General features: G+C 38.1%; 1 protein-coding gene across 1 annotated transcript in view; it reads right to left on the bottom strand.

Moving 5' to 3' along the window:
* EPSTI1 (epithelial stromal interaction 1) overlaps positions 1-441 on the bottom strand; it is a 118,727-nt gene extending 118,286 nt beyond the window's left edge. Inside the window, exon 1 of the mRNA XM_045839129.1 lies at positions 50-441. Within this exon, the coding sequence (XP_045695085.1) occupies positions 50-228 (179 nt within the window). The 5' untranslated portion in view covers positions 229-441. The remainder of the gene's footprint in view (positions 1-49) is intronic.
* Between the last annotated feature and the right edge of the window lie 18,225 nt (positions 442-18,666).

Genomic DNA, 18,666 nt, shown 5'->3' with positions numbered 1-18,666 from the left:
CCGGCCCTTCCCCGGACCCCTCCCTCCAAGACCTGTTGTGAAAACTTACAGTCTCTGGCTCGTGTGCTCCACTCTCTCCCGCAAAGGGTTCTCTGAAGTCGCCTTCAAACCTTGCTCCGGGCCTTGCAGCGGGTCCGGCTCTCGAGGCTGCCCAGAGGGGTCCCGGGCCGGGCGGGAGGCGGAGGAGGAGCCGAGCCCGGAGCCCAACAGCCTACTGCGAGTGTACATGGTTCTGAGTCCGCTGGGCCCCGGGTGCCGCAGCCTCAGTGGGGTTTCAGGCTGGGTTGCTTAGCGAGTCTCGTGATGCGATTCCAAAGACCAGGGGCAGCGGTTTCAACAGCTGAGTTTCGATTTCTTGCCTACCGTTGTAGATTGCGCCCGCCCTGGGGACTTCCCCATTCGTGCTCCACTGGGGCATCCCGGACGTAATCTCAGGTAAGTGCTCCCGCCATGGCCGCCCCGCCCCTGGCAGGGTGCTGAGTTGAGCTGACTTGGCTGCGATAGGTGAGTCAGTTTAAAGTCTCACAAACAACTTTAGAAGATAATAAAGGTAACTATTCTATGATCAGTCATGGACATATTGTAAGACACTTTAGGGATTGTTTCACAGGTAACCCGAATTTGAGGTTACTGCTGAGACTGTATATTAACCTTCAGATATCAGAGATTAAGTCAGTACTTTAATACATTTAAACAAAAACTTGACTTTAACAGTGATGACTACTCTTTGATTGTTGTATGAGTACGTCCAAGTTAAAGGAAATGGAAACTGAAATCAAAAGCAGAGAAAACACAAAACTGAAGAAACAAGCTGAGGGGGAGGGCAGAGATGTTCTCCAGGCAGCCTGGCTAAGTCATTGATTAGACTTAGTAAAGAAATATTGGTTAAATATCTGCTCTGTGCAAGACATTGGGCAATGATTCAGGTATGATGTGGGGATTTTTAAAAATACAGATTTGTAAGATTCTGCTTCTGTAGGCACTGGGGTAGTTTTAAAATGCTCACAGGTGATTCTCATGTGAACTGGAGTTTTCACCATGGTCATAATGCTGGTTATACAAAGATGAGAGAAGGCTCTTCCCTCACAAAACCTGTATTCTAGGGACAGATAAACAGATGCTGGTGCCACCATAAATAAAATAACAAGTGGGTGCTCCGGGAAACTGGGGTTAGCCCTCTGCATAATTCAAGGAAAAAGGACATTTGAGAATGAGCCATGAAAGACATAGGAATTCACCATAAGGAGATGCAAAGCAGACTTACAGTTTAAAATGACAACATCTATTCCTAACTCCAGATGGGGTGAGGTAGCTGGAGCACCCAAGCCCCAGGCCAGTGAGCCATTTAGGAGCTGGATTGTCTTGCTATATTATAGTGCTTAGAACAGAGATACATGTTTGGTGGCTATTGAGAGAATGAAATTGAAACATGATAAAGCAAATATTGGGGTAGGACAGAAGGGGAGAAGGTAGTGGCAGAACCACGGGAGAAAAGGAGTCAGGGTTTCCATGGCACCCTAAGGCTTTAGAGCTCTATGAAGTAGGCCAGAGGTTCTCAAACTTTAACAGCACCAGAACCATCTGGAGTGTATGTCTTAAAAAACTCTGGGCCCTAACCTGAGTTTTTGATTCGATAGGTTTAGAATGAGGCCTAAGGATTTGCATTTTTAACAAGATTCCAGGAGATGCTGTTGATGCCACAAACAACTTTTTTGTCTTTAAATTTATTTTTTATTGTTGTTCAAGTACAGTTGTCTCCATTTTCACCTCACAATGGCCCCCTCCCCACCTATCCCTGCCTCCCACCCTCGAACCTACCCCTTTTGGGTTTGTCCATGTGTCCTTTATACATGCTCCTTGATGGCCCTTCCCCTATCTTCCCCAATTATCCTTTCCCTCCTCCCCTCTGATTACTGTCAGTTTGTTCTTTATTTCAATGTTTCTGGTTATATTTTGCCTGCCTTTTGACCCAGCAATACCACTGCTGGGATTATATGCTAAGAATCCCAAAACACCAATTCAAAAGAACCTATGCACCCCAATGCTCATAGTGGCATAATTTACAATAGCCAAGTGCTAGAAGCAACCTAAATGCCCACCGGTAAATGAGTGGATAAAAAAAAAACTATGGTACACTTATATAATGGAATACTAAGCAGCAGAAAGAATGAAGGAGCTCCTATCCTTTGTGACAGCATGGATGGAACTGGAGAACATTATGCTAAGTGAAATAAGCCAGGCAATAAAAGACAAATACCATATGATCTCACCTATAAGTGGAACCTAATCAACAACGACCTTTTAAGACCACTGCTATAGGCAATGTGTTTTTTTCAATAGTGCAGTTCTCTAATAATACCTATTTGAGAAAGCTAGCTCTACTAACAGTGTAAAATAAAAGAGAGATTGAAAATAAAGGGACTGAAATCTGAGAGATAAATTAAGGATCCAGGTATTATAATCTAGGTAAGAAATATGGGTCTGAACTAAGGGAAATAGAAAGCAGGAAGCAAAATCAAGACATTCCAAGTGAAAGATTAACATGATTAGATTTAAAAACAACAACTAAATGCAAAGGAGTTCTGAGCACCAGAAGCCCAGAGAGAAGAGGAGATAATTTATACAGTACATTGACCCAAGTTTGCCACATTATAGACACATGATCAAGGCTAAGTCTCTTAATTTCTCAGAGGCCCAGTTTCCAAAACTGTGTGATGTGGAATGAAGTTACATTACTTACTTTGTTGGGTATTTTAAGGAATAAAGACATAATCCATATTAGTAGATCTTAGACAGAGTTAATTTTGTCTCCAGCAGACATTTGGCAATGCCTGCAAGCATTTTCCATTGTGAAGCCTAGAAGTGGGTGGGGGTCAGGCTACTGGCATCTATTGGGTAGAGGCCAGGGATGCTACAAAACATCTACAATGCACAGGACAACCTCCACAACTGAGAAGCATCCTGCCCCAAACATTGGAGGTGCTGAAGTTGAAAAATCCTGATCAGCATATAATATGCCTAGATTAGAGCCCCAGTAATTTAATGGTGCTGTTTTTATAGTGACTTTAAGGTTTTAGCTCTGTGATTGGATAGATGGCAGAACCATTGACCATTAACCAGGAGAAGGGTCAGATTTTGAGGGAAGGTGAAAGAGTTTGATTTGGAAACTGTTGGTTTAGAGGTGCTACTGGGTGAGAAATGTAAAAAAAAAAAAGTGGATCTGGTGTTCTTTCTGGAGCATATCTTCTTCAAAACCTTTACTGGTGGGAAAATACCACTGGACGTTTTGTTTCAGGGGAGAAAGCAATTGTTTTGGTGGTTGAATTAAATTCAAAGTATGAATATGGGAAAACCCAAACTAGGGGGAAACGCTTATATTAAAGGAGCTAGAAATAGTACTACTGACTTCAGGAATACACTTAGTTGACCATATTTATTTTGTAACTCACCAAAGTTTCAAACATGAAGTAGAAATAGAGAATAATCGGCAAAATCTGAATTGCTTATTCTGCTCACTACTCATTTCACTACATTCTCAAAGTGTCAAAAAATGTGAATGTGATTTATTATTGCAATAGACATCTACAGGTTCCTTTAGGCTGCTGGAGAGTGAGTTATATCACCCATTCTCTCACTTGGTTTGTGCATTGGTATGAGAACATGGCCTGGCCTTTTACCAGCGTTGTCCTGAGGTGTATTTCTACACAGCAGTGGCTGGTAGAAAAGAAGCAGGATGAGTGCGGAAGGTTCTAGATTTCCATCCCTGCTTGCACCAGGGTACTTAAATCAGTATCTCCTCTATACACTGGGCTGCTGCCTCATTTTGTTTGAGCTTCCATGGCTTCAGAACTTTGAAGAACCACTCTACTAGACTATTACCTATATATTATATGGGATATGGGAAACACCTGCAGTCTAGTGCAATTGATAAATTGCCTGAAATTTGGCCAATTAGAGATTTGTTTAGGTGTAGGGGTGTCCAATCCATGGCCAAGGATGGCTATGAATGTGGTCCAACACAAAATCATAAATTTACATAAAACCTTTTTTTGTTCATCAGTTTTCATTAGTGTTTGTATACTTAATGCATGGCCCAAGGCAAGTCTTCTTCGTCCAGTATGGCCCAGAGACACCAAAAGGTTGGATACCCCTGGTAAGGAATAGTTTTCTTTTAAAATATAACTGCCTCTAGGAAATAATCATTTATTCATTCCTTTAGGTAAAGGAGTTTAATCTAAGAAAAAAAATCTTGGTTGAAAATGAGGGAAGCTAAATGGAAAGGAAAGGATTAAAAAAGACGTGCAAAGGAAAATGCAAAATGAGATATTTATGGAAAGTGACAATTCAGGACTATAATGGACAATTTTAGCTAGCCCAGTAAGCTAAGATAAAATTAAATCAAAAAGAATCTTTACCAGCTTGGTCTGAAGTTAACACATCCAAGTGTATTTTATCTTCCAAGGAAGTAAATGGAAATATATACCTGAGTTGTAAGTTAGTTGCCTTAGATTACTCTTTTATTAGTAGTAAATATGTGTAGATAAAGATCCATAGACTCAGCTTTTTCTTGTCATTAAGTATGTCAATGAAAAAAGTTTCTGAAAATTCTAAAAGTCATGCTTCCTTAAATTTGATTATGCAGAGAAAAGTTAGATTAATCCAATAGATTAAGGAAAGCAGTTATTTTAAAGTTCTTTTTTCCTCTTCTGACAAAGGAATAATGCAAACTCTCTTAATACTTGGCATCATCTCATTTTAAGTGTGTGGGTGTCTGCATATTTGTATCTTGATAATTTCATATTCTTTAGAAATTCTTGAAATTTATATCATAAAATCATGGAATGCTACAATTATAGTCACCTTAAGTTCATGCAATAAATATTTAGTGAATGATAAGCATATACCACTCAATTCTGTCAGACCTTGAAGTCAAATGTGGGAACAGACAGAACCTTGTTATTCTATATTCATGTTTAAGTTCCACTAACTATCTCATTTTAGACATGGAAAAACAGATACTTAGAAAAAAGTCAAGTGACTTGCCAACATTGTGTAACAAATTAGTGGCATAACCAGAACTTGAATTTAGGTCTTCTGAGTCCAAGTCTAAAGTTTTACACATTTTGGAAGATGATTTTAACAAATACATCTTTTGACAAAATTCAGGGTTTGGAATGCTTTTCTTGTACTATAAGTTTCCAAATGAGTAGCTGTGTGTTATTTTCCAAAACAGTATGTCAAAGTTTCTAAACCTATCAGAATCAACATTAATAAACGCCTTAACACTCCAATGCTCATCTCTATAATTATATGACAAATGATCTATGCAACAACAGTGCTTTATAGGACTTGTCAAATTTTCATAAATAGCAAACACTAATTTTGTTTAAAATTTCTTTTCTTTGATAGTGTTAAAATAATGAGGTTTACAATGTGACACAAAAAATTCTACTAAAGAATGGAAAGATGTACATTTATTTCCTTTATTTTTCTGATGACATTGTGTACTATCACTTGGGGACATGAGGATTGTAGAAATGTGCTTCCGGTGATATTTTCCATCCTCTGGGAGATGGCTGAATTTCTTTGTAAATTCACATCTGAGGGATAGAGAGTTGCTTCCATCTCTGGGTTCTAGCATCTCTGAGTTGCTGTCATAAGACTTCTGCTGGCTGCAGGGATAAAAGAAACTTTCCTTAACATCGAAAAAACTTCTGAAGATTCTGTCAACTTCCCCTGAATGGTTTCTTTAGCTGTGATAAATGAATTGAACAGAAACTCTCCACGGTGCTGCCCATTTTTTCCCCAACCACTGTGCCTTTTCCAGAAGTGCTCCCTCTTAGGGAACTCCTAATTGTTCTGATGTTTTAACTCTAAGCCAACTCTTTTGTGAGCATTCACAGTCTTTTCTAAATATTACCAGGAATGTAAGAGAATATGTGGTGCAGAGAAAAAGGTAGAAGAGCTCACCTTGAGACCTAGAAGGACCATTTAAGATTTTCTGACCTCAGGTAATCACTGAAACTCTCTTGAGCTTTGGATGTTTCATTTGTATGGTGGAAATATTAATCATAACACCCCCTGTCCAATTTATCTTTAGGGGTCTGTGAACACCAAATGAGATAGCATATGTGAAAGTGTTTCATAAATCACACTTGATACCATATAAATGGAAGAGCTTTATATGTGTTTTCTAATGATACTTAAATGTGTACTTAAAGAGTTCTTAACTTCAGTCCCTGCAGCTCTTGGCTTTCAATTGCTAAAACATTACAGAGTTATATCCTTAGTGTGTTTTATTTTGAAATCCATTTCAGAATAGAGAAAAAAAACAGTATATTATGTTTTACCTACCAACATATAAAGACCTTGCACAGGAGTAGTCCCCAGTGAAGCTGGAACTTTTCGGGCATAACTGGAAGGCAGTGAGCACTTCATGGACATTTTGTGACACTGTTTCATCCATAATGTCTTTTAGAAGCTGACAAGAGTTTCATTTCTATGGCTAAAATCTAGGGTTCTACTTGACTGGACTTGGGGAAGAAGTCATTTTAGAAATTCCCATGGCCTTTAAATGCTTCCAGGACTGTGATTAGGGCTGGAATTCCCCACAGACACACCCCACAGATTGGAGTTCAAGACTTTCCTTAGGAGTCCTCAGCAGCCCACCAACTATATGGCTACTTTTCTTGAGGTATGAGTAAGATAATCCCTGAAAATGGTTAAGCTAAAAAAATTACATGCAGTCTGAGGAAAGGGAGTGATTCCTATATTATCTACCAGGGTTTTCTATTCAAACCTCAGGGTGTCATATAGGCCTAGGTTTAGATCTTGACTCCAGCACTTACAACTGAGAAGCCTTGGGTGAAATACTGAACATTTCAGGGGCTCAGTCTTCAACTCTAAAATAGTAATAACAGTCATAAAACCTACTGAATAGTGTTGTTGTATACATTCAAAACAAAGTGCTTAGTACCATATATCTGACATGTATAATCAATAAATGTAGTTATCATTATTATGTAAACTCATAAAATAAATTGAACAGAACAAAATACTTGAAGAAGAACTTTATACAAACAAGATATTCAGGTGGCTAATAAATATATAAAAAGGAGCCCCACTTCATTTCTCATTGGAGAAATGCAAATTAAAATTACAATGAGCTATTTTACACACTTAACATAATGTATAAAATGAAAGAGAAAAAAACTATTGTGACAAGGATGTGAAACAACGAAATTTCTGTGTTCTGTTAGTGGGCTTGTGAAGTAGTGTAACTTTTTTGGAAAAGTGGCATAATCTTCCAAAGCTGAATATTTTCATATCCAGCCAATCCACTGTAAATATGTTCACCAAGTCATGTGCAATAATGTTTATATCAGCAATAATTCATAGGATCAAAAAACTAGAAACTATTCACAACCTATCAACCATAGATTAATAAATTGTGGTATACCCTACAATGTGATACTATAAATGAGGAGATCTACATTTGTTATTCTCTAAGTACCAGTTGGCCATTGTCTTACTTCCTCAGGCTATTCTCAGGCATTATTGTACTTCTAGATAACCCCCCTCACTCATATAACTTATATTAGTCAAACTATAGGTTCATCCGCAATAGCAAAGACTCAAAGTGACTGTGGTTTAAACAGCTTAGAAATTGTATCTTAGTACCTGTCCTGGCATATGCAGGCCAGAGCTAGTATAGTGACTCTACAGTGTCCAGGGTTCAGGCTTCCATATGTTACCCTGACTTCGCTAGGGTGTGTCCCTATCTATACCTAATGTGTAAATAGTCTAGACAACAAGGAGGGAGAAAAGGAAACTTGAAGACAAGTCTGTTTCCTTTAAGTGCACAACCTAAAGATTGCACTGATCACTTTTTATCACATTTCACTTTTCTAAACTTACGTATCCAAACTTACTTATGAGAAAAGCCAAAAATAACAGCTTGAATTAGTCATTCAAAACATATTCATGAATACCAGGCACTGTTCCAAGAACTGAGGCTATAGTAGTGAATAAACCCATCAAAAAGCCCTGCTTTCATTTTAGATGGGCAACCAACAAAACATATAAGTAAAATAGGTAGTGTGTTAGATTTTGCCAAGTACTGGGGTAGTAACATATAAGTAAAATAGGTAGTGTGTTAGATTTTGTCAAGTACTGTGGTAGTAAGATTTCAAGATGGCCTCCAGTGATTCTTGCTTCCTATCCCAAATTTGGGGTAAAGTGTAACATAGCATAAATAAGTAATGTAGACTTTAATACCTGGAAGTGTGGTGCAGTCTAACAGAAGTACAAATATGGGCTTGGCTTTAGAACTGATCAGAGGACAGAAGCTGAAAGGACTTTGAGGACAACGTTAGCAAAAATTTAAGGATATTAAAGAGACTATTAGTAGAAACCCATTAGCCTTTGAGGAGGCTGCCTGTGAAAGATTAGAGAAAATGTTATGAGGAACTGAAGAATAAGGGATCTATGTTATGTAGCCATAGGTAGCTTAGCAGCACTACCTGTGGTAATGTAGGAATTTAAAAAGTAAAATTTTTTTAAAAAAATTATACAAAGAATGAAATAAAATATATCTTGAAGACTGAAAAAAAAAAGAAATGAAATATACCTAATGAACTGAGTGAGATAACTAAAGGGATTTCCACACAGAATGTTGAAGACCCTGCCTAATTTATGCTTACTGCTTATAGTAAAATGTGAAAGAAGAGAGATAACCTAAATGAAAAATTACCTTTTATAACAGAGCCAGGTGTTGCTGGTTTTGGAAGTTTCCATCTCCCTAACTGACAAACTATGCTAAAATGAAGGAATGGCTCCTGGAAGACATCAATTCAGAGCACCATCATGTCAGAGAATGCCTGATCTAAAGAGGAAGCTGAGAAAGTGGCTGTTAATCCCATTGTTAAGACATCAGAATGATCTAAGGTAACAAATATCTCAGGAAATCGTTTGCTCAAAGAATAAAGTTTTCAGAAGCCAAAGAGTGTTGTCTTTCAACAGTATGAGCAGAAGGCCAAAGCAGACAAAAGTCCAGGTATGTTTTTGGTCGATAGAAAAACTCAAATGAGATTCATAAAAAAAAAAATCCCTCAGCCTTTAAGAGAATTGTATTTCCAGAAACACCACCAGTTTGGAATAAAAGAGACAGATACATTACCAAACGAACAGAAGTCTTGCACTGATAGAAACGGGGCCAGGAGAACTGTACAACTACACACACGGGCTACCTCTCATGAAAGAGGAAAGATGACTCAAAGGACAGAACTTAAAGTCCAGAGTGGTAACCAAATGCCACAAAGAATTATTCCCATGCTTTGAGTACTAATAAAGGAAGTGCCAATCTGTTGCTTTCTGAATTTCAGAATTGCTATATCCAGTGATAGCTATGTGCCTCCCATTTTTCCCCTTTGAACAGAGTATCTGTATTGGTTATCCTAAGCATATCTTACCATGTTATTTTGGATATATTAGGGGAACTACATGTGAGAAGCCTCAATGATGCCCTATAGGATGAGACTCATAGAGCCTTGGGAGGAGGTAAGTATATCTGCGTGGGGGAGAGATGAGAATCTTTGAGGACCCAGAGGTCTCCAATAATTGTTTAGAACAGACTGAGGAAGGTTCTGGTCAAAATGGTGTTGTAGGTAAATGTGGTACTTGTCTCCTCCTGTTAGGTAGGATAGGTAGTCAACTAAGGCAGGGAGGAGGAGGGAGACATGTCTCACCTGTTTACTCGGCAGTCCTGAGCCTGGTCTGATAAGATTGCTGGGTGTTCTGAATATCACAAGCAGGGATAGCGCAGGAGGAGGGGAGCCCTTGAGACTCGGTGCTGGGAAAGGGAGTCTCTGTACCAATTTCACTAAGACTAAGAGGCTTTACTAGGTGAGAAAGAAAGACTTTGTAGCTGTACATTATTTCTAAGGTTTAGAAGGGGAAGGAAGAGGGGTACCTAGAAACTGAATAAAGTATATAACCCCTGAACCTCAATAGTCGGTGCACTCAGATTAGCTAAGTGCCCACCTGTAGCCTTGGCTTAAATGTATAGAACAAACTTACTGAGAACTTTACTTTCTCTATACATGGGGCATTCAGACTAGCCAGGTGCCTCCCTGCAGCTATGTGCTATGTGTTTCATAAACTTGCTATCTCATTCTACTATATGCATTTGTCTCTCACTTGAATTCATCTCCTTCAAGCAAGGCAAGAACTGAGAAACAAGCTTAGGGGTCCCCTGACTATAATGAGGGATATATAGAAACATAATGAGCAAAATACACTAAAAAAACAAAATAGAAGCAGATGTATAGATACAGAGAATAGACTGACAGCTTTCAGAGGGGAGGTAGGTTGGGGGACTGAGTTTAAAAGGTGAAGAGATTAAGTAGTACAAGTTGGTAGTTGCAGAATAACCACATAGATTCAGGCTACAGCATGGAGAAATGGTCAATGATGTTGATATAATGGGTTATGGGGCCAGGTGAGAGCTTGGGCAACTGGGGACCACTCTGCTAGAGTGCATAGTTTTCTGGTCAATTTATTGTACATCTGAAACTGGTACAAAATGGCACTGAATGTAAACTGTGGTTGAAAAATAAAAACAAAAACAAAACACAAGCAGCCTCTGGCCTCAGCATGCTCCATACCTCCCGCTAAGTGGCCCCAGGCCTGGAACTAGTGGCAGCTGTCTTTGATTTACCACTTGGCCTCTCCTGGGCACCGTCAAGCCCAGCACAAGGAGCAGCCATCTGCAGATCTCTGTGTATCTCACGCCAGGCACTAAAGCCCCACTGAAGTAAGTCCTGTTCTGTGAAGTTGGCCCCTACAAAACTGAACCTCCATGGCAGTCATAGCCAGTCCTTGCAGCTAATACGCCTGGGGGGTAAATCCCTCCCATTGTGATACTAACAGCAATCAAGGCTCAAATGGGTGATCAGAAAGGCATTGCCACTGGGCCTCATGGTACACCTACTACATTAAGCCACTCAGCCAAGCCTAGGAGACATAGTAGTTCTATCTAATACGTAGAAACAAACACAGGGAAGCTGACAAAATGAGAAGACAAAGAAACATGTCTCAAATAAAACAACAGAAACAAATTCCAAGAAAAAGAACTAAACAATATGGACAAAAGCAACCTACCAGATACAAAGTTCAAAACATTGCTTATAAGGATGTTCAATCAGTTTAGGGGAAGAGTAGAGAAACTTGGTAAGAACTTCAACAAAGTGATAGGAAACAACTGCAAACCACCTAAGTGTACAAATCTTAGTGCTGGTGCTTAAATCTCTTCAGAATAGTTATCCTGATTTAAAAGTCAGCTGCCAAAGACAGCTGCCAAATTTTGTTTCAAAATTTGCAATCAAAACTGAAGATGAAACACTAAATGTCAAATTCTCATGCTTTAGGTGTACTTCCTTTTTTGAGTTTGCAGTTCTCTGCTACTGTTACCGTACTGTTTTATTCAAATTTCTTACACACTAACTCTTCTTATAGACTAACAGCTGTTAGCACTTGTTTGTGCTATTGAAATAAAATTTTCGTGTGTGTGTGTATATATATATATGTATATATAATATATATAAAACAAAAATAGAAAACATAAAAAATGTAGTCAGAAATGAAGAATACATTAACTAAAATAAAAAATACGTTACAAGAAATCAGTAGTTGAGTAGATGAAGTAGAGGATCAAGTTAGAAATTTGGAAGATAAGAGAGCAGAAAATAACCAATCAGTAGAGCAAAAATAAAAAAGAATCCAAAAAATTTAAGATAGTATCAGGAGAACCTCTGGAACAACTTCAAGTGTACTAACATTCACATGAAGGAGAGGGAGAGCAAGGATGGAAAACCTATTTGAAAAAATAATGATGGAAAACATTCCTAACCTGGTGAAGGAAATACATATAGAAGTTCAGGAAGCATAGAGAGTCCAAACAAGATTAATGCAGAAGCCTAGGACACATAATTAAATGCAAAAGGTTAAAAACAAACAGATAATTTTCAAAACAGCAAGGGAAAAGTACTTAGTTATCTATGAAGGATTTCCTATAAGACTAACAGCTGATTTCTTAACAGAAACTTTGCAGCCCAGAAGGGAGTGGCAAGAATATTTAAAATGATGATAAGCAAGGAAATAGGACGAAGATTACATTACCCAGTAAAACTTACTGTTTAGAATCAGAGGACAGATAAAGAGCTTCCCTGACAAAAAGAAGCTAAAAGAGTTCATCACCACCAAACCAGTATTACAAGAAATATTAAAGGGTCTTCTTTAAGAAGAAGATAGAAAAAGATCAAAACTATGAATAATAAAATGATAATAAATACCTATCTATCAGCAATTACTTTAAATGCAAATGTATTAAATTCTCCAATCAAAAGACAGATGGAGGCTGAGTGGATGACAAAAAAAGAACCTTACATATGCTGTGTAGAAGAGACTCCCTTCAGACTGAAAGACACACACAGACTAAAACTAAAGAAATGGAAAAAGATATTTCACAAAACTGGAAACAAACAAACAAAAGCTGGGGTAGCAATACTCATGACGGACAAAATAAACTTTTAAAAAAGGCTATTTAACAAGAGCTAAAGAAGGACCTCGTGATTCCACTTCTGGGTATTTATCCAAAAAAATCCCTAAACACAAAATTGAAAAGACATATGTCAATATGTTCATTGCAGCATTATTTACAATAGCCAAGTTATGGAAGTAACCTAGGTGTCCATCAATAGATGAATGCATAAAGAAGAAAGTGTGCAATATATACAGTGGAATATGACTCAGCCATAGAAATGAATAAAATCTTGCCATCTGTAACAATGTTGATGGACCTAGAGGGTTTTGTGATGAGCAAAATAAGTCAGACAGAGGAAGACTAATGCCATGATTATACTTATGTGAGGAATCTAAAAGAAACAAAACAAAAACAAAATAAACATACAAGCAGAACAGAAATAAACTCACAGATACAGAGAACATTTTGATGGTTGCCAGATGGGAGTGGATTTGGAGGGTGGGTGTTACAGAATAGTTACAGGGATGTAAAGTACAGCATAGGGAATGTAGTCAATAATATTGTAATAAGTATGTATGGTATCAGGTGAGTTATTGGGTGATCACTTAGTAAGTTACGTAATATCTAATCACTGGATTGCACACTTGAAACTAATATAATATTGTATATCTATTTTAATTTTAAAATAAAGAATTATTTAAAGCCCATAAAAAGATAGATGAGGAGAGTAAGAGTAGATGCAGGGAAGCAAGCTGAGTGTGTTGCAATAATCCGGATGAGAAATAATGGTGTCTTGGACAGCATGACACAAGTAGGAGTAAGAAACAGCTAGATTCCTGGTATGTTCTAAAAGTATAATGGACAGGATTTTGAAAGTAGGATAAGTAAGAACTGACTGGATAAGAGCTATAGAGTCAAGGATATCATTAAGGTTTTTGATGTCAATAACTAGAAGGATTGAGATGCTATCAACAAACTTGGGGAAGACATAAAAGGGGGATTTCTGCCTGTGGTATTGAGGAGGGGGCATTATCACAAGCTCACTTTTGGGCATGTTAAGTTTTAAAAGCCTACCAGACACCCAAGTTTTTGTCTTTACCCAAGACACTAGAGTAAGTTTTTAAAGTACGAGTGTGGGTTCAGGAAAGATGTCCAAACTGAAGAATAAACTTGAAACTCATCAACACAGAGTGTATTTAAAGCCAAGTGATCAGACAAGATTACCTAGAAAATAAATTTAGATACAAAAGAGTTTGGGTGTCCCTGTTCCAAACTTTAAATTATTGAATCAATTTTATCACTATAGTAGAAGAAAAGAAAAGATATTGAAAGACAACTAAAATTCTCTCCCTGCTCACTCCAGGTCTAGGCTGAGGCTGGTCAGTTAGTAAGAATGTGTGGGTATTCAAGCATGGACATTAGCAAGCCAGGCCAAAGTTCCAAGGGTGTGGGGTCAACACTGAGAGTGTAAGAACAAACAGACTCATCTGAACTTCCAAATCTCAAGTTCAGTCAGGAACTAAATGGGTCCTAGGTAAGGCAGAAAAGCTGTTGACTAGCAGCTGGTAATCCAGCTCTCTATATTCTAGCTCAATAAATCTCAATGTTGTCTATACTTCATAGTCACTTTAGAGTTTTAGAATCACTGAGGCTTAGGTCCCACCCAAGAATTCTAATTTAATAGGTCTGGGGTGCAGCCTAGACACTGGGAGTTTTAAATGCTTACCAGAGTTCCAATGTCCAGACAAGGCTGAGAATCAGCACTGTAGTTGCAAAACACTACAATTAATGTATTCATTATTGACACCTTTAGGAGCAGCTCCACTTTGTGTCCAGAGGACTTTAGTGATGCAGACTCTGGCCAGCAGAGTCCGTGTGTTGTGACTGCAGTAAACTAATTCACATATATTACAGAAGCCCTGTGGAGAAGAAGGGACGGCATGGCTACTCTCTAAGTGAGAGAGGGTTCTGACCCCGGCCTGGACAAGCTTTTATTGCTTTTCTGGGTACATTACATCAAGGATGGTCCTCATTTACTATGCACAGGTCATCTGTAGATGATTACCTTTGACAGATAACAAGGGAAAGAATGTTGATAATTACTTCAAAGAGAAGGATATTGCAGATCAAGGGGGAAAGTGGTTGAACTGGTTATATTCCATACTTGGGAGGTTTAGGTTACTTTAAAGATATGCAGTAAACATTTGCTGCCTCAATTCAGGGTGAGAGAGTTTTAGCAAAAAGCAAGCCTCAAAGCAGCCTAGGTACAATGCAGGCCTGATTCCCCTGGGAGAACCAATCTGTGGGCTCTGTTCTTGTGTGCCAACTTGCTCCCCTCTGGTTTTCTGAGTCAGAAGCTGGGTTACATTCTCCATGCCACTCAGATAGGTTCCCTATACTTTAGAAGAAATTACTAAACTGTAACAGAATAATAGCTTAGAAGGCCAAAAAATAGACAAAGTACATGGAAAAGTCTTGAACATATTTTGAATTAATTATTTTTTATTGAGATAACATTGGCCAATATATAAATTTCATGTGTACAACATAATCTAATGAATGCATACCATCTATGTATTGTAAATTGCTTCTAATAGATCATTTCTTAGAACATTAGGCTGAGACCATAAGGCTGTATGCAAGTAGGACAATTTGGCCTTTTTTGTAGTTTGTGATTGAGTAGATACCATGGAGGATAGCAGAAGAATCATCAGCTGGTCTGTGAATGAAGAATAACAGAAATATGTACACAAAATGCACTAAAACCTAAGCTATGGTAGTGAATTTAATACCTGACACTTTTCAGGAGAATGTGGAAAAAGTGAAGATATAAAAATTATTTATTGATGTAAAAAATTTTTAACTGTTTAGACAGCACTTTTGGAAACTCCTTCCAAACACATTTCTGGTACGTAGTTTTGTTAGACCCCATGCAGCTGACCCTGAAGAAGTCACACAGTTCTTGTCACTGGAGTGCAGAAACGTCACATCCTTAAGATGGGTTTTGTGGCACAGTGTGGTGAGAAATGAAAGCATTTTGAAAAACTCACATCACCATTTTGCTCTTCATAAAGTAACATGGTTGTAATGTATGAAGAATTGGTAAAATACTAGAAAAACAATACAGTTTATACTATGTCAATATTAGATAGAGGTTGGGGGCTCAATTTAGTTAAAACAATCCAGGAGATTTTGTCCTAAAACATATTCACAAAGAATCTGACCACAAAAGCAAAATGGAAACCCAAATAAAAACATAATGTTTTCTATTTCTTGGTTGTGTTTTCCTGCAATGCTTTTTCTGAGGCAAAAGACCTTGGAACATCATGCTGTTATTTCCTTTTAGGGTGCATTTAATTCAAGAAAAATGTGCTTCTGGGCTATGAAATGTCAAGGTTGAGTTTTAAGCTGGGAAAATAAATGAAGCAATCAAATGAATCATGTTATAAATAGTAATAGGTGGATTAGTTCTCAGACACCATCAACAATCTGGGCTTCAAACCAGATGTTTAATTCTGGTGAGAATTCTGAACTGTGTTCTAAAGGGATGACTGACACTGGTATTGTGTGAATTTTAAACAGGAAGGTACCCATATCATCTTTTCTTAAAAGCTTCATGACCTTGAACAAATTACTCTACTCCTCTGAACTTCAGTTTCCTTCTCTGTAAGACATATCCTACCCATTTGCTTTTACATGATTTCAGGACCAAATGTGATAATTTTATACTGGAAAGTATAAAGTGTTTTTATAGTTATTATTTAACAAGTTAACAATGGCATACTCCATAATCTAGAACTGCAAATAGTACTGTGGCATGTATTAGTGAGATGGTGACTCTTATATAGTAATGCAAATGTTCTCTACAGGAGGGCCAGAGGTTAAAAAGAAAGATTACATTTAGAACCTCATTATTTATCCTGATATAACCCATGAATTTATTTTATATTTTAAAATTTTTATTTCTTGATTTAAGGCAGAGAGAGAGAGAGAGAGACATTGATGTGTGGTTCCACTCATTTATGCATTCATTGTTTGATTCTTGTATATACCCTGAGTGGAGATCCAACCCACAACTTGGTGTATTGGGATGACACTCTAACTAACTGAGCTACCTGGCCAGGGCTAACCAATGAATTTTAAAGGTAACATAAGCAACTCAGAATTATTGCCACATACCACACACGTGCGCATGCACACACACACACACACTCACACAGTTACTGGGCTACTTCTAATATGTGTCACATCTTGTTAGGCACTTTTGCTTCCTCCGTTATTTCCAAAATCAGGCTTCAAATCTAACTCATCTGACTCTGTACTGATCTGTCCACTACCAAGCTCTGTTTAATCATGTTGGACATTTTAAAGGAGATACTATGCAGCAAGGAGGTAAGGATTAAAAAATGTCATCTTAGTCCATTCAGAATGCTTTAACAAAATACCACAGAATGGGTGACTTACAAACAGCAGAAATTTGTTGCTTACAGTTTTGGAGACTTTAAGTCTGTAATAAGGGCACCAGCATGGTTTGGTGGACCCTCTTCCAAGTCACAGACTGCTTGTTGTGTCTTCACATGGGAGACTGGGCTAAGGAGTTCTGTGGAATCTTTTTTTAAAAAGGGCTTCCAAAGGCCCCACCTACTAATACCCTCACCATTGGGGTTAGAATTTTAATATACAAATTGGTTGGGGAAGGTGGCTGGGACACAAACATTCAAACTATAGTAAATACAGTGAAATTCTATGCATGTCCCCAACAGGTATGTGGATGACAGATATGTACATAGCAAAAATGACACATTTTTTACATATACATAGCAATAGATTCTTTTTTTCTTCTTTTATTGTATTTTTTTCATTACCATTTGTTCCCTCTGCACTGCAATCACCACACTATTGTCCATGTCCATGAGTCCTTTTTCCTTTTTGCTCAATCCCTCCACCCTCAACCCCCACCCCAGAGCTCTCAGTCTGCTCTCTATGTCTGTCTCTATTTGTATATCTCTTTTATTGCTTTTAGCATATTTAAGTCCAGAAAATTATATAGATAAGATGCTGATATTAATGGCAAACAAACAAAGGGTTCGTATTAGTTTCCTAGGGCTGACATAACAAAGTACCACAAACTGGGTAGCTTAAAACAGCAGAAGTGCATGTTCTCACAATCTGGAGGCTAGAAGTTCAAAATCAAGGTGGCAGCAGAATTGGTTCCTCCTGTGTGCTCTGAATGAGAATCTGTTCTGTGTTTACCATCTAGCTTCTGATGTTTGTTGGAAATCGTTGGCTTTCTTTGACTTATAATTACATCACTCCAATCTCTGCCTCTGCCATCACACGGTCTTCTTCCTTGTGTGTTCATGTGTCCCCAAATCTCTCTCTTTTATAAGGACACTGGTCATTGTATTTAGGGCCCACCCTAATCAGTATGACCTTATCTTAACCTGACTACATCTACAAAGGCTCCATTTCCAAATAACATCACATTCACAGGTATAGGGTTCATAGGTAAATCTCTTTAGGGGACACAATTTGACTCACACCTGGGCTTTAAAATTTTTTGCTGAAGCATTTGAGTGTGAGTTGTAGACACATAGCCCCATTATTCCTAAATAATTAAGTGTGTGTTTTCTAAAAATAGACACTCTTCCACATAACCATAGTATACCATAAAACCCAAGAAATTTACATGGATGCCTTCTACCATCTAAGCAATAGATTCCATTCAAATTTTTCCAGTTGTCCCCCTAAAATCCTTCACAATAAAACTAACAGAAAAAGCAAAATTCTTCCCTTTCCCCCTTTTTCTTCATGATCCAGGACTGTTTAGTTGTGTCTCTGGTGTCATTCAAGCTGAAACTGTTTCTAGTTTTTCTTGTCTATAATGACCTTGACATTTTTAAAAAGATTTTAAATTTATTTTTAGAGAGAGGGGAAAGGTGGGAGAAAGAGGGAGAGAAACTTTGATCTGTTGCCTCTCACATGCAACCCTGATGGGGACTAAACCAACAACCCAGACATGTGCCCTGACCAAGATTCAAACTGGCCAGCTTTCACCTTGCAGGATGATGCCCAACCAACTGGGCCACACTGGTCAGCACAACCTGGAGACATTTTGAAGAGTG

This window comes from Phyllostomus hastatus, unplaced genomic scaffold (genome assembly GCF_019186645.2).
Source record: "Phyllostomus hastatus isolate PE091 unplaced genomic scaffold, TTU_PhHast_1.1 phas_contig_29, whole genome shotgun sequence".
In the NCBI taxonomy this organism is placed as follows: domain Eukaryota; kingdom Metazoa; phylum Chordata; class Mammalia; order Chiroptera; family Phyllostomidae; genus Phyllostomus; species Phyllostomus hastatus.
The sequence above is the reverse complement of the archived record's forward strand: the minus strand, read 5'-3'. Positions and strand labels throughout refer to the sequence as shown.